Below are 19,513 nucleotides of genomic sequence, written 5' to 3' on the forward strand. Positions count from 1 at the left end.
CCCTGAACACCTGAGACACACAACACACAGATTACAGCGTCACACAGGCACTTCTCATCCCTGAACACCTGAGACACACAACACACAGATTACAGCGTCACACAGGCACTTCTCATCCTTGAACACCTGAGACACACAACAACACACAGATTACAGCGTCACACAGGCACTTCTCATCCCTGAACACCTGAGACACACAACAACACACAGATTACAGCGTCACGCAGGCACTTCTCATCCCTGAACACCTGAGACACACAACACACAGATTACAGCGTCACACAGGCACTTCTCATCCCTGAACACCTGAGACACACAACAACACACAGATTACAGCGTCACACAGGCACTTCTCATCCCTGAACACCTGAGACACACAACAACACACAGATTACAGCGTCACACAGGCACTTCTCATCCCTGAACACCTGAGACACACAACAACACACAGATTACAGCGTCACACAGGCACTTCTCATCCTTGAACCCCTGAGACACACAACACACAGATTACAGCGTCACACAGGCACTTCTCATCCCTGAACACCTGAGACACACAACAACACACAGATTACAGCGTCACACAGGCACTTCTCATCCCTGAACACCTGAGACACACAACAACACACAGATTACAGCGTCACACAGGCACTTCTCATCCCTGAACACCTGAGACACACAACACACAGATTACAGCGTCACACAGGCACTTCTCATCCCTGAACACCTGAGACACACAACACACAGATTACAGCGTCACACAGGCACTTCTCATCCCTGAACACCTGAGACACACAACACACAGATTACAGCGTCACACAGGCACTTCTCATCCTTGAACACCTGAGACACACAACAACACACAGATTACAGCGTCACACAGGCACTTCTCATCCCTGAACACCTGAGACACACAACAACACACAGATTACAGCGTCACGCAGGCACTTCTCATCCCTGAACACCTGAGACACACAACACACAGATTACAGCGTCACACAGGCACTTCTCATCCCTGAACACCTGAGACACACAACAACACACAGACTACAGCGTCACACAGGCACTTCTCATCCCTGAACACCTGAGACACACAACAACACACAGATTACAGCGTCACACAGGCACTTCTCATCCCTGAACACCTGAGACACACAAAAACACACAGATTATAGCGTCACAATCACCAGGGGTCTCATTTATAAAACTGTGCGTAGGATCCTTACTAAAAGTGTACGTGTGGCTGAAAGCTAAAAATGGCGTACGGCAAAAAATATAAAAGCGTTTGTACGCCAGAACCTGCGCAAAGTTCCCTTTATAAACCCAGTTAGCGGAAGATTGTGTTCACATGGGTCTCCGAAATAACCATATATGAGCTTACAACACCTCGTTTTACTATGCATGTCCTCATCTGCATATCATTTTCATATGCATATTCAGCCCGTTCTCATCCCAAGGCGTCACATACTGACGCTTTTGACATTTCGTCTACATCGAACGCACATGGCACCCTTTAGCGTCAATATGAGACGCAGATAGATACAGGCCTCTGGCGCCTCCTAGCGGTCTAACCCTAACCCTACCCCAGACCTAAACCTACCCATAACCGAACAAAGCTCTGTGCGTGTCATATTGACGCTAAAGGGTGCCATGTGCGTTCGATGTAGACGAAATGTCAAAAGCGTCAGTATATGAAGCCCTAGGATGAGAATGCATTGGCATATTCATCCACGTGATGCCATGTTTAACGGTGCAAGACATTAGGAGAATATGAGATACGGGTGTGCGTCACATTACATTGATAAAAATCATTTAGTAGCCGATCTTTGCTCGGCTACTAATTAAATCAAACAATACAAAATACATTTCAGAGAAAGTTTTTCTCAATCTTTTCCACTGGCCAAATAGTATTTTTAACTGCTTTATATTTTTAATGGAAACCATTATTTGCATGAAAATATTTTCTGCTATTATTATGCGCTAAGCAAACATTAACAGGAAAAGTCTTCAAAAGCAGCGCATCCACTACAAATATTTCTATTTATTAGAATATAATAAATGTTGTAACTTCTCTGTAATAATTTAATGTAATTTAAGTGCTGAACTCCATTAATGCGAATGGCATATTTAATCTAAATGTGTATATCAGATGTAAAAGATAGTTTAAATCAGTCTTTAATGAAGAGATTTACAGTGGTTTTCCTTCATCAGTCCCTCAGATCTCCATCGGTGTCGTTAAACTGTCGTCTCTAACGTTCGTACGGTTTAGATTATTTACAGGAGCACATTCACATGCGTGTGAAGTGGCGTTCGGCTCTTTCAGGGCCGGTTCTGTGCGGCGGTTATTACTGAGACCCGGATCTGTTCCGCAGACTCCTGTGATGACGCTGACAAATCACACTTATTATGTTTTAATTACAGTAATTACATCATTGCAGTCAAATCCAGTAATGACGGGTCTGCAGACTGTATTTACGGTCATAACCCTTCCTGCGTATAATTACACACTCACTGTCTATTCAAGATCAGAACTCAGAACAACTGCATTCACACTGCATTTAGAAGTTTCAGAGTTTGAGGTCAGTGAGATTTTCTTTTAAAGAAATTAATACTTTTATTCATCAAGGTTACATTGAACTAATATCTCATATTTCTATGATATGGTTTGTTGACTGGTGTGATTTTGTGTGTGTGTGTGTGTGTGTGTGTGTGTGTGTGTGTGTGTGTGTGTGTGTGTGTGTGTGTGTGTGTGTGTGTGTGTGTGTGTGTATAGTTGCATCATTTGTCAGAGCTCTGGTGTAAAAGTTGCTGGAAGAAAATTTCACTTTCCAAATATAACACATGCTCAATTTCCCTTTCAGCCCTCAGGCGACTCAGTCAGACAGAGAGAGAGAGAGAGAGACAGAGAGAGAGAGAGAGAGAGAGAGAGAGAGAGAGAGAGAGAGAGAGAGAGAGAGAGAGAGAGAGAGAGAGAGAGAGAGAGAGAGAGAGAGAGAGAGAAAAAAATCAACGCATTAAAACTATAGTGATATTTAACTATACACGACAATTTTCAGATTTTAATTGACACTATACTATTTAATTACGTAACAAAACTTTCAGTAGTTTTACAACTTTTAATACATTAAATGGTAATTGTATAACATGCTTTAAATATCACAATAAAGCCAATTTGACTGATAAACGTGACCACTAGATGTCGCTGTCGGCTGCTGTATTTCGAGAGAGAGAGAAAAGACTGTAAAGAACTAAGAAATAAACTCAATGACTTTTAAAACAAAAGCAGAAGAAGCATGACCTTGAGACTGAGGACAGCGTGACAGACGGACGTCGCTGATGTCATATCATTCAGTACCGTAACATGATACTGTATTTATGAAACAAAGCCCAGAGAGCATGTATAGAGATGTAAGACCTGTAAGTATATATATTGTACTGTATATATATTTATATATATATTGGAAGAATGAATGCAAACTGAGTATTGTCATGTCTTCTCGTGTGTATTGAGCTGATGAGTGTGTGTGAGTGTGTGTGTGTCTGAGACTCACTTTATGAGCCATGATGAGCATATGCAGGACTCCCGGCGCCCCGTGACACCAGTGCACGAGTCTGTCGCTCTCGTTGCTGAGGGATGATGGGTAATTGCCGGACCGGAACCTCTTGTGCCGCAGGTAATCCACACTGGGCCGAAGCAGCTCGTCCAGGACCTCCTGGCTCACTTTAGCACTCGGCTGCGGGCAAAGAGACGGATAATTAACCCTTCAGTGCCACTAATGACCCTTCATGGCAGAAACACCAGCGTTTGACAATTCAACACTTCTAATGTATGTATATGTACAAGATGATTCACTGTAAAAAATTAGCAATGCTTTAGCAATACATAGAAACAATTGTCATGCCAATAAAGCACATTTTGAATTGAATTGAGTGATATTACTGTACATGTGTTCAGGCGGCTTGTTTCGTTTCAGCAAATTAAACAAACCAGACGAATCATCATCATCATCATCATCATCATCACGCCTACATGAACATTTGCATCCTTTAGTTGGAGAGCAGCGACGCTGGACCGTTGTGATGCTGCGTCGCCATGACGACACTCATGTTACCGTGCCGACCGCAAGCCAATCAGCTCGCAGGAGCCTTTTCCATCTCTAAACACACTCTTCTGACACTGGGACTGAAGAAGAGCTCATTAATAGCCTTTATAATGCTGTTATATCATCCGTTCCCTGCTAACCAGCTGATCAGACCGGCTCAGTTACTGATGTCATCACCACCAGTGATGTTTTAGAATGATGTCATATATCATCATCAAACGAGATCGGAGGTGTGACGTCATTAAGAACAGAATCAGTTCGTTTAAAGGTCATTTGGGGAGTTTGAAACAGTTTGTCAAAGTGATCTTTCTGGAGAAGTTTGCTCCGGCTGATAAAAGCCTTTGAGCTCCCATTGGTCCGTGTGGTGATGATGTAATTAGGTGGGTGTGGCTCTGAGGCTCCGCCTTCTTTGATCTGTTCAGTCGGTTTCTTTACTGAATTACAGAACAAGTAAGGAATAATTGACGACAGGCCGTTGAATTATTAGAAAAATAATGCACACCCGAGGTGGTAATGCGGTCACGGCGCGAAGCGGAGTTACACCTCGGGTGTGCATTATTTTTCTAATAATTCAACGGCCTGAAGTCAATTATTCCGCTTATACTACAGTTACCACACCTCGAAACATTGTTCAGATTATGTATTTCAAGACGTTTGTAAAGTTTTTGTCATTAAAACGCTCTTGTATGTAGGACTAATTTCTTACGCATCTAATCAATACCTCCGTTGCTAATTCCAAAACGTCATTTTAGAGTTAGTAACGGAGGTTTGAGCCACTGATAACAGACTAATGCTGGGACACACGACTAGCTGACACATTCTCTGACTGTTTTCATCGCAGCAGATTTTAAACACAGACTCTGAACACAGACTGAACGCGCTGAACACGTGTTTGGGCATGATCAGTCATCAAATTACATTCATAACCGGCCTTAAAGTGTGTCCTCGGCTCGGCTTTATGCAGTTATTAGAGAGAGATGTTGCAATAATGAGACAGAAAAGCATGTGCGTCAATATTATTATTTATTTATTAATTCAATTCGTTTTAATTCATTTGTTCATTCTTTTTTTTTTCTATTATTGACAGATGACAGTAGACTAGCCAAATAAATGAAAAAAAAAAAGCCTTTTAACAAGTAAGGCCTATCAATAATTATTTATTTCTTATATTATCTGCAATAAAAATCCGTGCTGCAGAACTATCCATTTATTTAGCCTATATTCAGATTAATTTTCTATTGATTATAGATAGGAATATACTTTATTCATTAAAATTAAACTGCATGTTTCCATTGATTGTGAAGCTAGACATTGAAAATTCCAGATCAAGCGCATGGGGCTAAATGTTTTTTCTTGTTATGAATTGTATCCTATTTTCCGTTATTACAGTTAACTACGCGAAGTGATATGGACCTGTAATGTGGTCAAGACCTGCTGGAACTACTTTAGCTGTGCATTTCCCTGAAAATAATGCACACCTTAGAACGTTCGTCAACCAATCAGATTCAAGCATTCAACAGCCCTGTAGTATAAAAAAGAATATTCTCTCACTGCACAAAACAACCCTTCTCTCCATTATTCATCTACAGAATATGCAGTATATAGAGTATATAGAATATAAGAGTATATAGAGTATATAGAATATAAGAGTATATAGAGTATATAGAATATAAGAGTATATAGAGTATATAGAGTATAGAGGCGTATGTTCCTGCACTGGTTAACATCAGAGCTCATAAAGCTGGCTATAATAACCTGAACCGCAGCACTGCTACTATTACCTCAGATTACATCACAATCCTCCAGGGTCGGACTCTAAACATCTGTCAGTCAGAAACCACAGCGCTACGTCTCTGTTAGCGCTGTTAGTAGATCATTTACTAGCGGTGCATTCGCCCTCACACACGGCTTTATTACAGGGGATGAAAAATGAGGCATTTTAGTGCCTCTCGCCTCCGCTTTTCAGTGTAAAGCACGGAAGCGGCCCATAAAGACGTGGGTTACACAGGAGCCGACTGCATATGATGCTCAGGGGACACGGCAGTGCAGGAAGAACAGATGTACGCTAATGCTACGAGACATGATGGTGCATCTTGGGATGCTTTTTGAAGGAGTATAAACAGATTTCACATGCAGCATTCAGTCAAGTGTGTCCAAACATCTCAGCAATGGCTTACAAGGGAGATCTTTTCAGTCAAAGAAACCATCATTTACACCACACGTTGTAAATCTGACAGATTTAATGCGAGAACAAAATAAATCTATGTTGGCGCAGACGGTTCAACTAATTCAAGGAAATGAATCAGACTTTAAAGAGATTAAAGATGCACCAATATTAAAATCAACATCAAAAAGCTGATGATTACTTTTATGCTATGGTCAATAACACTGATATCAGAATTTGCCTAAATCAATTTAAAATAAAACACTAATAGCTAAAATTAATTCCTTTAAATTATACAACTGAATTTAGGCTTTACAGTATGAAAAAAGTATTTTTCTAAAGATTCCAAGTGTAATTAAATTATTAGTGGTTTTAAAGATTAACTAAAGTAAGTGAGTGTTAGATGATTGCAATAGATGATAGTGGAAATGAGCATATACTTTATTAAACATCCAAATTAACTAACTAATATTGAGTTAACAGCGACAAATACAAAAATACAACTCTCTAATTTGGTGCAATATTGATGTTATACATCATGCATCTGTAGAAAAGAACTGACTTAAAGCGGCCCTATTATGCTTTTCCACTTTTTCAACTTCAGCTAGTGTGTAATGTTGCTGTCTCCGCATAAACGACGTCTGTAAGGTTACAAAGCTCAGAGTCCACTGCACAGGGAGATACTTGAACATAATCCCCTTTTCAGGGACTACATGAACGACTACAGCGTGATGTTTCCTTCTTGAGCCTGACGAACTTAGAGTGGTTAAAACTTATTGAAACACTGTTCCTGAACATTATAACACCAGCGTTTGCTGCACATCTGATGGAGAACAGCTTGTGTTCTGTAGCTTCTGTAAGCTCTCGCTTCTGGAAGACGGTTCACCGCTACTTAGGAAAATTAGCCATGGTTTTGTGAACGATTACTGTTTGTATTACCAGTTTTCTAACAAATATTAATTAAATGGTGGATAACATCGTAACTGAACTGTATTAAAAACATTACAAAAAAACATTCCGTCCTGTGAAACTTGTGCTTGCAAATCTGTGCTTGCAAATCCGTTCTGCACGATCCTCTGGTTCGTTAACATTGTCAGGGTCTGAATCAAGCTCGAACTGGTTTGAAATTGACGCCATCCTAGGGCTTGGCGATATATCGCATGACATTGTTATGCGCATCTCGTCAGTAAAGCCGGTTCCTTGATTAGTAGTATAATCTCGCCATCACCTGCTTTCAGATGGAGCGGCATTCACTACACAGAGCCGTAGTTCACTGACAAGCTGAGCCATATCGCATTAATTATAGCGGACATATCGATATGGCTCAGCTTGTCAGTGAACTACGCCATCCTTATTCATATTTACACTAGAGAAGAACTCACGGTCATAGTAAAGGAGCTAACCAATCACAGCACACTGGGACAGCTAACCAATCACAGCACACTGGGACAGCTAACCAATCACAGCACACTGGGACAGCTAACCAATCACAGCACCCTGGGACAGCACACTGGGACAGCTAACCAATCACAGCACACTGGGACAGCTAACCAATCACAGCACACTGGGACAGCTAACCAATCACAGCACACTGGGACAGCTAACCAATCACAGCACCCTGGGACAGCTAACCAATCACAGCACACTGGGACAGCTAACCAATCACAGCACACTGGGACAGCACACTGGGACAGCTAACCAATCACAGCACACTGGGACAGCTAACCAATCACAGCACACTGGGACAGCTAACCAATCACAGCACACTGGGACAGCTAACCAATCACAGCACATTTCGCATTTCAGAAGGAGGGGCTTCATCGAAATCGGCGTGTTCGACACAGACTGGGGAGAGGAGTGTAATAATGCAAAATGTGTGAAAAACTATGCAATTTTTGAACAATCAAGCATGAAAACATATTCTAGTACACCCCAATAACAACATCAAGACTTCGTAAAAGGGCATGGACCCATTTAAAGACAATTTGTGCTTGTAAACATTTTTTTGAACATTGAAAGCACATTCAAATTATTGTGGTATTCATGAGGTTGCTTAATTTGATGTCAAAACAATCATATAATATTTACTATTTATATTAACAATTTTCAGCAGTAGAGTTCTTGAAGTATAAACAGGAATCACTTCTGTCAGACCAAACTTAATAAAAGCGTTTGAATCTACTGTTCAAACATTTACGATTGTTTTAATGTGTCTGTAAGAGTCTCTTCTGCTCACTAAAGCTGCGTTTATTTGATCAAAAATACAGTAAAACAGTGAAATATTATTCTAATGTAAATCATCTGTTTTCTATGTGAATATACAGTAAAGTGTAATTTATTCCTGTGATCAAAGCTGAATGTTCAGCATCATTACTCCAGTCTTCAGTGTCACATGATCCTTCAGAAATCACTCTAATATGATGATTTGATGATCAAGAGACATTTATGATTATTATCAGTGTTGAACACAGTTATTAGATTTTGTGGAAACCGTCTTTTTTTCAGGATTCTCTGATGAATAGAAAGTTCAAAAGAACAGCATTTATTTTAAACAGAATCGCTGTAACATTATAAATGTCTTTACTGTCACTTTTGATCATTTAATGCATCCTTGATGAATAAAAGTATTTCTTTTTTAAATCGTCCCTACTGAAAGCTTTTTAAACATGACTCTTTGTTCGGGGTTTCATTTTATTACAGGCTTGCTTCTTTTAAACACTTATGTGATTTAGATTTCCCTAAAGCAGTTTAATATTAAAACTGAATTAGCTTCCACCACGCAGTGCTGTTAGCCTGAGAGAGGGCACAAGCCGCCGACTCGGCAATAAAACCCCTCATTCGTGATTCCTGTCAGATCTGGGCTAGATGCCCTCAGTCTGTCCGGCTCGTCTTCACTAATGTGGTTTACAGATCAACATCTTAAAGTTCAGGATACATTATTCATCACCTCTGCAGACCTCTAATCAATCTCTCAGCTGACAGAGTGTATGAGAGTAGGCAGATGTTTTAAAGAAATGAAGGCACAAATGCACAGACTGCAGTCGGTTATGCTTGAATAGATGATTTATCATTGCATTATTTGAAGATTTGTTGTATACAAACATTTGTGTGCACTGTAGCCTACAGCTACATATTTTAATAAATTAATGGAACAACGTGTTCAGACAAAAAGTCAACATTAGCATGTTTTCTGGAAAGGTCAGATGGTTTGAAAAGGTCAAATCCTGACAGAAGGATTCCTCATTTAAATAATTAATGCGCAGAATAAAGGGGCGGGGCCTGGTTGAGTTAGTTAGTAGTGTGTTATACTGGCGGTTATGGTAAGGGGCGGGACATTTCCCAAACACACTCGAAGCGCTCGACCAATCACAACACACTGCTCCAGCCGACCAATCAGAGCACAGTGTGCTTTTCAGGAGGAGGGGCTTCATAGAGACAGGAACTAAACAGAGCGTTACTGACAGACTGGGAAGAGAGGAGCCGCAACAATGGAGAATATGAGGAACATAATCAACATTCAAGCAGGAAAACCTGTTCTAGTAGAGCCTGAAACAACATCAAGACTGCATAACAGATCCTGCTTTCTTCACACACACACACACACACTCACCTGCATGAGCATGTAGTAAATGCCTGCCAGACCGTGAGCGGCTCCTACGTACTGCTTCTTGTGCCACTCGTACAGCAGTGGACATCGCTCGCTCTTCTTCTCCTCTTTAGACAAGTTCTTCCCAGACTCCAGAATAGCCGTCACCACCTTGGAACAACCGAGAGCACAGTGGGATGAGATGATAGTCTTGTTCTGGATCAGTATCGGTCACTTTTCAGCAGATTTATTCACAGCGGTTCAGCAAAGGTTAAAGAACGGGTTAAAATACTCTGTCAGCAACGCCACAGTGAAGTACAACTGAGGACTATTACAAATCAGCAAACGCTACATTAGTAGGGATTAGGGGTGTGCCGGTTTCAGAATTGGTGATGACGGTTATGACGTGAGTCAAATGTGACGGTTCGTAACATAACCGTCGTCGTCGTCGGGGGGGGGGGTTGCGACGTTCGTGACGTTCGTCTGTTACAGGACAACTTAGTTTGAATAAAATTAATATTTGTGTAGTGTTCAATGTTGTTATCGATAGAGATACGCGGATGGGGTATTAGTTCATCCGCATCACAAAACTCATCATCCGCACCAACGTTTTTGGTCTGTTCCTTGTCTGTTCTAGAAAGGATGCAGCAAAGATATTTAATGCTAATGTATGAGGCAAAGGCCTACGCTGAGTTTCATTCATTTACCATGATATGCGCTCTAGTTCAAAATGCAATGCAAGTGAACGCGGCGCACCGGCGCCTCAATGTCATGGTTATATTGTCTCCTATATTTGCTTTTTATTTATTAAATACATGCAATTGTTTGATGAAACATTTATTAAAATTAAGATACAATTTGTACAAAACGAAATTCGCTTTAAAGAAAGGCTTTCTACTAAGCAAAACTTCATTAAGTGATAAAAACCATGTCTCCCGATTGCAAATGTTCATTGCTAATGTTTATTATTGCAAATGTTTTTCATTTGTTTAATAAATCTCATAATGATGGCACATCACTACATCATAGCTTTTATTTCTATCTCAAATGATTGGCGATCGCTTGGCAAAGAATCAAATACAGTTGGAAACGACGTAGACCATTAATAACACAGACTGTTAACAATTGTTTTTAATTTGTATTTAAACATTCTCTATGATAAAAAATGTTTGTAAAAAATATTTTAATAACACGGTTTTGGCGGTTATAGAGTTGTAATGACGGTGTTCAACTATAACCGTCGGTCTCACGGTTGTATACTAACCGTCACACCCCTAGTAGGGATGCACCGATATGAAAATTTCAGTGTCAATAACCGATATATTGGCTGATAAATCTAAATCCAAGTTTTTATATCGTTTTTAAGAGCCTGATTACAAAAACAAAAGTCTCATCATTAAAAGCCATGACCTAAACACACAATTATAATGATGTTCTCATGATCATGTTATGTAGCCGATATGACAGATTTGCACTGTTCATGTTTCAACTGTATTTTCCTTTTTGAAGTGATTCCGATCATATTTCAAGCGATTCAATCCCATCATGTTGAACAGTGGCATCTGAAGCGTCTCAGCTGAAGGAGATAATACATTATTTATCGGCTTTAAGATATCGGCCAAATTTTCTTCTCAGGCCGATAATGATAACATTAAAACTGAACATATATCGTCCAATACTGATATGGTGGCCGATATATCGCGCGTCCCTGTACATTAGGGCTATAAAAGGTCTATCGTTGTGGTGAAAACAATGAGCAACAGATTCTTCAGTTCTCAGACTAAATAACAAAAAACACTGGTTTGGAACGACACGAGGGCTAGTAGATAATGAGATACATTCACTTTTGTGAGAACTATTACTTTAAAAACTGAAGAACACACAGTAAGTGACAGTAAGCACAGTACTGACGGGATTAGACGTGACACGCTTCTCTCCAGAGTCTAGATGAGCAGTGAGATGTTAGCCGTAAGAGCGCCGTGTCATCGGGACAGATGAACCAAACATGTGCCTCGTCATAAAGCAGAGGAACACTAGGAAGTGATGGATAGAGGGATAAGACTGCAATAGAGAGGATAAATGAAAGCGGTTACGAGTAGTAAAATACACCTGACTCGAGGTTAATGACGCTGAGGCTATTTCGGGCGATGGCGCAGACCACTGGACGAGTATAGATCTGTCCCGGGATAAGAAGGACCTCTGGTCAGCAAAGATGTCTCTGTCCGTCTCTGAAACTGCCCCATCACCAAAACCAGCCGAGATTCTCTGGAGATCCTGAAGCCGATAGTGCAGATTCAGATCTCTGTCCTAATCACGAGCGCTGCTGGAAACTCAGCTCTGCACTCAGTGTCCGAACTACAGCATCACGTCCGAGTCTCCAGGAAGAATAACATACGCCCAAACTCCAGATTGAGACACGCAACTGGAGCGAGCGCAGTGAACAATGAAAACTGGCAACGTGTAGCATCACAGACCAAAACAAAGACAAACATTCCAGCCTGGAAACGCACATTTCAGAGTAAAATAACTTCTGTAGAAGTGTTTCTCAGAGAAACGAGTATGTGAACTTTGCATGTTTCTTCAATATATGCAAACATTATGGTATTTTTATGCTTTAGTAAAGTGAAAAAGTTACATACAGCACCTTTAAACTGCAGTTCATCCACTGGCCACTAGAGACTCAGTCCCATAGACCCGCATGTTAAAATGCTCAACTTTACAGCAGGAAAACACATGTTTACAGTCTGGGGCTAAAACTGGTTTTGGTCTATAGAGCTGATGTTGCCCTTCATGACGACTGTGAGGGGGGGGGGGGTTATTTTATAACTCATCCGTTTAAATTATATTAAGCCTTAAAGTTCTGCATAATTAAAGGGATGGTTCGGAGTAAAATCCACCAAGGGTTCTTTGCACCATGACCTCGAGACAAACACTCCCTCACACATTAACACTTATTCCTGTGATCAAAGCATTACTCCAGTCTTCAGTGTCACATGATCCTTCAGAAATCATATATATGATGATTTGATGCTAGAGAAACATTTATGATTATTATCAATGTTGAAAACAGTTGTGTACATTTATTTTTTTTAGGATTCTTTGATGAAGAATTTTCAACAGCATTTATTTGAAATAGAATCATTTGTAACATTATAAATATGTGTATACTGTCACTTATGATCAATTTAGTTCTTCCTTGCTGAATAAAAGTATTGATTTATTTTATTTCTTTCCCCCAAAAATAAAATTAAAATTCTTACTGACCCCAAACGTTTGAACGGTAGTGTTTAATGTCAGAAAAGCGTTTATATTTCAGAGAGATGATGTTCTGTTCTTTCTATTCATCAAAGAATCCAGAAAAAAACATTGTACACAACTGTTTTCAACATTTATAATAATCAGAAATCTTTCTTGAGCATCAAATCAGCATATTAGAAAACTGTTATTTTAAATTGTAATAATATTTCACAATATTACTGGGGGGGGGGGGGGGTGAGCAGACGAGACTTCTTTTAAAAACATTAAAAATCTTACCGATCCCAAACTTTTGAACGGTAGTGTAGCTCGTAAAAAAATCTATAAAAATAACATTTTAAAAAATGATTAGGACAAAAATGAATCAAAGGCCTCTTATATGTCAAAAGATCAGGGAAATTTGATTTCTCATGTCATGATCCCTTTAACTGCACCAAACTTCATTCTTTCCCGCAGCTTTAATATCCATAAATTCTCCACATGCCGGATCCAACTCAACGGCAGCTTTAAGTAAGGGATAATGTAGAGTGAGGCGGGTGTTATAGCGAACACCCCCCCGACAGGCTGATCGGGACCCCGAGGCGGAGCTTGAATCCTGAAGGGGTGTATTCGCTATAACACCCGCCTCACTCTACATTATCCGCTTATTACACGCTACCTACCAAATAAATCAATAATTTGACACAAAATATTGATTTAAAAACGATTGTATTGCTTCCGCTAAAGAAAATAGTCCGTTCCGTCTCTGCGGTTAGAATCCTGCGTCCATAGCAACGCTCTGTTTTCCATAGCAACGCTCTGTTTTCCATGGCAACGGTGTGTTATACTCAGCAGCGGCTGTCATCAAGAAATCTTTCTCCACCTGTTTTCTGGCATCCTCATCAGCTCTGCCCACAGACGCTGCAGAACTGGACGGTGGCCAGCGCACAGGACTCTAACGCATGACGTACCGTAAAGCTGCCCACGAGAAGCTGAACATCTACAGTCAGGTCAGCGGGTTTAATGCATCTGTGAGAAACAGACGTTCAGATGCTCTCTAGAGACAGAGAAACTGCGGCTTTATCAATGGATGTATTGTAATGCATTTTATCAATGCAAGTTTAAAGTCCCCTGTGGTGTAAATCCAGCTTTTAATGTAGTTTATGTGTCTATGTGGTGTTTTTAATATGTTTTAAGACAAACCATGTGTAAATTCATAAGTCGACAGCATTGCTGAGTATTTCCTCCTTAAAACTGCAGTGAACCAAAGACAGTCTCAAAAACACGCTTTGAAATCGCTGGTGTTTCTGACGTCACAAACTACCTTGTAACCAATCAGATCAAGTGGAGGCGGGGGGTCATTTGCATATTCATAGAACCGCGCATACTAAATGAGGCAAGGGTGTCGAGTTACATTCAAGATATTTTAAGGCATGAAGTTTTTTTTTTTTTTTTAAATATGTCATTTTGGTGATCAAAGATGAGTTTTTACTTTTGCATGGACTTTATGCTCCACCTTTATGGGTCTTTGGTGTTTTATGCCCCCAACGTCGCCTTCCAGGCAGCGAAGGGATGGGTAGGTTTAAGGTTGAGGGTAGGGTTAGCTGCCTCTAAGGAGCCATTGGGGGCATAAAACACCATCGAGCACGTTTATGCATGAATATATTTTGATTATGAATAGCGTGAAAGCTGACAATCACCTTGGCGATGGTGGTCTCATCCACCACATCCGGCCCGATTTCTTTGTTGACATAAAGCAGGGCGTAAAGATAGCCGGCACGTCCGTACAGAAGCTCGTCGGGAACGTCAGAGTCTGGGCTGAGGACGGAGCGCTGGAGCGCCAGCAGTCTGGAGGAACACAGGAGGAGACATGGAAGAAACAAGATCAATCTCTCTTATCTTTGTACAACACTATCTGCAGCCAAACATGACACACATCAGGTTAATATTAGAACATCGTGTAGAATGTCTCCTTGGGGTGGTTGATCATGATTTGATTTCTCTAGCTTTAGTTAGTGTGTAATGTTGCTGTTTGAGCATAAACAACATCTGCAAAGTTACGACGCTCAAAGTTCAGAGCAAAGGGAGATATTTGCTTTTACAGAAATCGCTGTTTAAGGACTACAACAAACGGCTGGTAGAGACTACAATGAGCTTCTTCACAGGTTAGTGGCATCACAAACCCTAAAATTTACATAAACCCCGCCCCCGGAACACGATTTATAGATTATCAAGACAGAATATGCTAATCAATGACTAGAAGATAACTACACATCAGCTTCATAAACTCATCACCTAACCATTCAGAAATGTCCTGTTGCTTCTACATGTTGTCTCTTCTTCTCGAGTCTCTCCATCTTTGTCCTGACTCCGGTTTGACATAAAAGGCTAAACGTTTTTGAGATGCTAACACACACACACACACAAGCTCCGCCCCCTGTGCCGGGAGCAGCAGCTCTTTTGCATTTAAAGGGACAGACACAAAAACTGCACATTTTTACTAAGCCTCAAAAAGTGACAATTTTAACATACTATAAAAAATATCTGTGGGGTATTTAGAGCTGAAACTTCACACACACACACTCTGGGGACATCAGAGACTTATTTTACATCTTGTGAAAAGGCATTATACCACCCCTTTAACTGAAACCTGTGTATGAAAAACACAATCTATTGAGAGCAAAATAAGCTCAATATTTGAGGGTTCACTGGATATTTAATCAGACTCATGCTGAGAGAGAGAGAGAGAGAGAGAGAGAGAGAGAGAGAGAGAGAGAGAGAGAGAGAGAGAGAGGAGAGACAGAGAGAGAGAGAGTGGGCGAGCGAGAGAGAGAGAGTGCGAGAGAGAGAGAGAGAGAGCGAGAGAGAGACAGTGCAAGAGGGAGAGAGGGAGAGAGGAGAGAGAGAGAGAGAGAGAGAGAGAGAGAGTGCGAGAGAGAGAGCGAGCGAGCGAGCGAGAGAGAGAGAGAGAGAGAGAGAGAGTGCGAGAGAGAGAGCGAGCGAGAGAGAGAGAGAGAGAGAGAGAGAGAGAGAGAGAGCGAGAGCGAGCAAGAGAGAGAGAGAGAGAGAGAGAGTGCGAGAGAGAGAGAGAGAGAGAGCGAGCGAGCAAGGAGAGAGAGAGAGAGAGAGAGAGAGCGAAGCGAGCAAGAGAGAGAGAGAGAGAGAGAGAGAGCGAGCGAGCAAGAGAGAGAGAGAGAGAGAGAGAGAGAGAGAGAGAGTGCGAGAGAGAGAGAGAGTGCGAGAGAGAGAGAGAGAGAGCGAGCGAGCAAGAGAGAGAGAGAGAGAGAGAGAGAGAGTGCGAGCGAGAGAGAGAGCACCGCATGCAGTTGCTGAATAACACACTCCCCACAGAAGGATGAGCGAGAGACTTCACTACAACACCAGCATCTGTTTCTCACACACTGAAACGCCTCACAGGAGAGAAAGCAGCTCTTCAATCAAATCCAAATCAATGCTTTCCTCTCCGCTATTCTGCAAACAGATGAAGTGTGTATCTGAGTGCAGCACAAACTCTAGTGCTCAACATCCGGCTGTTTCAGTGGCCGATGCCAATTTCTGGAAATCCTAGTGGATAACATAGTACAAATTAATGACAGCTAATCAATTTGGTAAAGTGCCCCAATTACGCTTTTTAAAATATTCCCAGTCATGTAGTGTGTAATTAAGCTGCTGGTGAATGTAAAAGCTCTGTAAAGATTCACAGATCAAAGCGCAGATAAATTGAGTTTTTCTCTCCTAAAAGAAAGAAGTGATTCTGAACTGAAGCGAGTCGTCAGTAATTCAGTCTCTCGTCCTGCTGATCCTGTGTAGGTTTGTAACTCATTAGCATAATGCCAGCCTGTGGTGTTGATTGGCTGAGCAGCGTCTCTTAGCCCCGCCCTCAAACACTAGTTTATCTGAGACTGGAAGAGTTTGGTTCGTGTTGTTTGTGTGGAGAAGACGCTGTTTTCTGAGATTGATACGGTAAAACCCACGCCATCGTTACTGTTCGCATCACTGAGATCAAGAGCTGAGACTCAGATATGATAATGAGCGTTTGCTTTCTGACCAATCACAGCAGACTGGGCCATCTGACCAATCAGAGCAGAGCAGCTCTCAGAGAGGCGGGGTTTAGAGACACTGAATCTTTGAACGAACCGTTTCAGACTCTTTGATAAATTAAATGATGTTCAATGTGTATCACGAGAAAATTAAAGTGTTTGTTGACCTTGTATGCGTGTAAACCTGTGTTAAGAGACTCCGAAAACAAAACTAGGAACCATTAAAATAACATAATAAGGGCACTTATGATTAAATAAAGTTGATTAATTTAATGTAATTAATTATTTTTCTAAGTAACACATTTAGATAGCACACCCCCTGGCTTAACCCTGTTATAGGTATTTTTCCCACCTTTACACACACCCTCTTTGCAAAATCTCAGCTAGCTCCTCCAAGCCACACGTGCTAAGAGCAAGCAGAGAAAGCTACAGAGAAAACAGACTAAACGAAAGTGTGAAGAGGTTCTGACTTGGTGAGGCAGTCGAGTGACTCGGCCTGGTTCTTCAGCTGGTGGTGGACGACAGCGCCGACGGCTAAAGGCCCGGCGTCTCCGCACAGGAAGGACACGCGCCGGCCGCTCAGGCTCCTCAGGGTGCGCTTCACGTAATCCAGCGCGCGCTGCAAGTGCTGGCCCTCCTGCGTGGCGCGGTGCAGCTGCAGGTACAGTAGGGCGATGCCTGCCGGTCACAGCACTCACTCAGCACACACAGCTTCTGCATGCACCGCATTAGGCACAGGTGTACAGCCCAGGCTCAGGAAGTAAAAGTCCTCCTCAGTTTCTGCTAATTAGCAGTTTCTCAGCCAGAAGATTGAACTAATTAGTGAAAGTTCATGGGTGGAATACACATTTGGCAGGACTTTTACTCTCTGACCCCTGGACTTTACACCTATGATATTCGGCATATGAGGAAAAATGGATTGGAAACTATCCAAATACAGTCTAAAATCCTGATTTGTGCCGTTTCACAATTTTGTAGAAATTAACATCATCATAAACAAAGCATTAACAATAATAAAAAAAAAAAAATGTAACTAGGGCTGTCAAACGATTAATCGCGATTAATCGCATCCAAAATAAAAGTTTGTTTTTACGTAATATATGTGTGTGTATGGTGTATAATTATTTTCTATATATAAATACACACACATGCATGTATATATTTAAGAAATATTTGCATGTATATACTGTGTATATATATTTATATTATAAATCATTTATATTATATATAAATATTTTATATACTGTATAAATAACACATTTTTCTTAAATATATATGCATGTGTGTGTATTTATATATAGAAAATAATTATACTCCGTACACACACATATATTATGTAAAAACAAAGTTTTATTTTGGATGTGATTAATCGCGATTAATCGTTTGACAGCCCTAGGAAAAACATAAATTAAGTAATTCATATTTTTATTTCTAATAAATAATGTAAAATATAGAGCATAACATTAAAAAGTAAATAAAATGAAAATATAAAAAATTATAATACAAATATTTTTATTACATTTTTAATTCAATAAAATCAATTGGATAAAAATGACATCAGAACGGGCAACAGTTAAGCCTAAATTAAAGTATCAGTCGGGACTTTCAGACAGAATGATGGTTCCTAGTAAATTACTATGTATATTTCCCAGTGGGAAATGTTACTTTGACAATGTTAAATGTAACATTTGACAGTTAAATGTAACTGTAACTGTTACTTTCTTCAAGAATTTAATTGAAGGTTTTTCTTTTTTAACGAGGAAATCGCGCAGTAACAGCATTTTACGAGCAACGCTGGGATTTGTGCCTTTTTTGCACACACAAAAAAAAGAAATGGGACACCAACTTTACTCTATGAATTGAAAGTGCCGTAGAGTGTGATGAGCGGCGCGCTCTCACCCGTCCAGCCGGTGTAGGCGGAGGAATCGTGCGGATCTGCCGTCTTCAGGCCCTCCTCCATTTGTTGAAGAAGATCTTTGATTTTGCTTTGCACTTTCCTCTGAAATGCATCACTGATCTATTTCCAGAGAAGGAAAAAAATTGTAAGTAAGCTTCCAAGATTAATTTGGCAAACATAATTAGTTTTATAATTAGTTGGCATAAAGGCACACTGGCTCTGAGTATTGTAGCGCAATAGACCAAGCAGTGTTCGAAACTTTTGCGGACCAAATACAGAGCCCTGTGGAATATCCATCAAATTAGAAAAATCACTAATTAAAATATGTGCATATCCATGTCATACACACACACTTCTAACCCTTAAACATGAACTGCACTTCAGAGACTTCATGAGCTTGCGGTGCAACATCTCGGTTCAGCCTTGAGCCACTGCTCGGAGAAGCTTGATGATAACAGAGTCGTTTCATGAATATTTGCAAACGTTTGA

The 19,513-nt window shown here is 40.7% G+C and overlaps 1 protein-coding gene across 1 annotated transcript in view; it reads right to left on the reverse strand.

Annotated features, from left to right (window-relative positions):
- The window catches only part of lancl2 (LanC lantibiotic synthetase component C-like 2 (bacterial)), a 62,585-nt gene that overhangs the window by 22,509 nt on the left and 20,563 nt on the right, over positions 1-19,513 (reverse strand). The window contains exons 3-7 of the mRNA XM_079863176.1: positions 19,027-19,144; positions 17,598-17,805; positions 14,788-14,935; positions 9,878-10,024; positions 3,552-3,734 (exon numbers count right to left, since the gene is read on the reverse strand). Coding sequence (XP_079719302.1) covers positions 3,552-3,734; positions 9,878-10,024; positions 14,788-14,935; positions 17,598-17,805; positions 19,027-19,144 — 804 coding nt within the window. The remainder of the gene's footprint in view (positions 1-3,551; positions 3,735-9,877; positions 10,025-14,787; positions 14,936-17,597; positions 17,806-19,026; positions 19,145-19,513) is intronic.

This window comes from Squalius cephalus (assembly GCF_949319135.1).
Source record: "Squalius cephalus genome assembly, chromosome: 25".
Lineage (NCBI taxonomy): Eukaryota > Metazoa > Chordata > Actinopteri > Cypriniformes > Leuciscidae > Squalius > Squalius cephalus.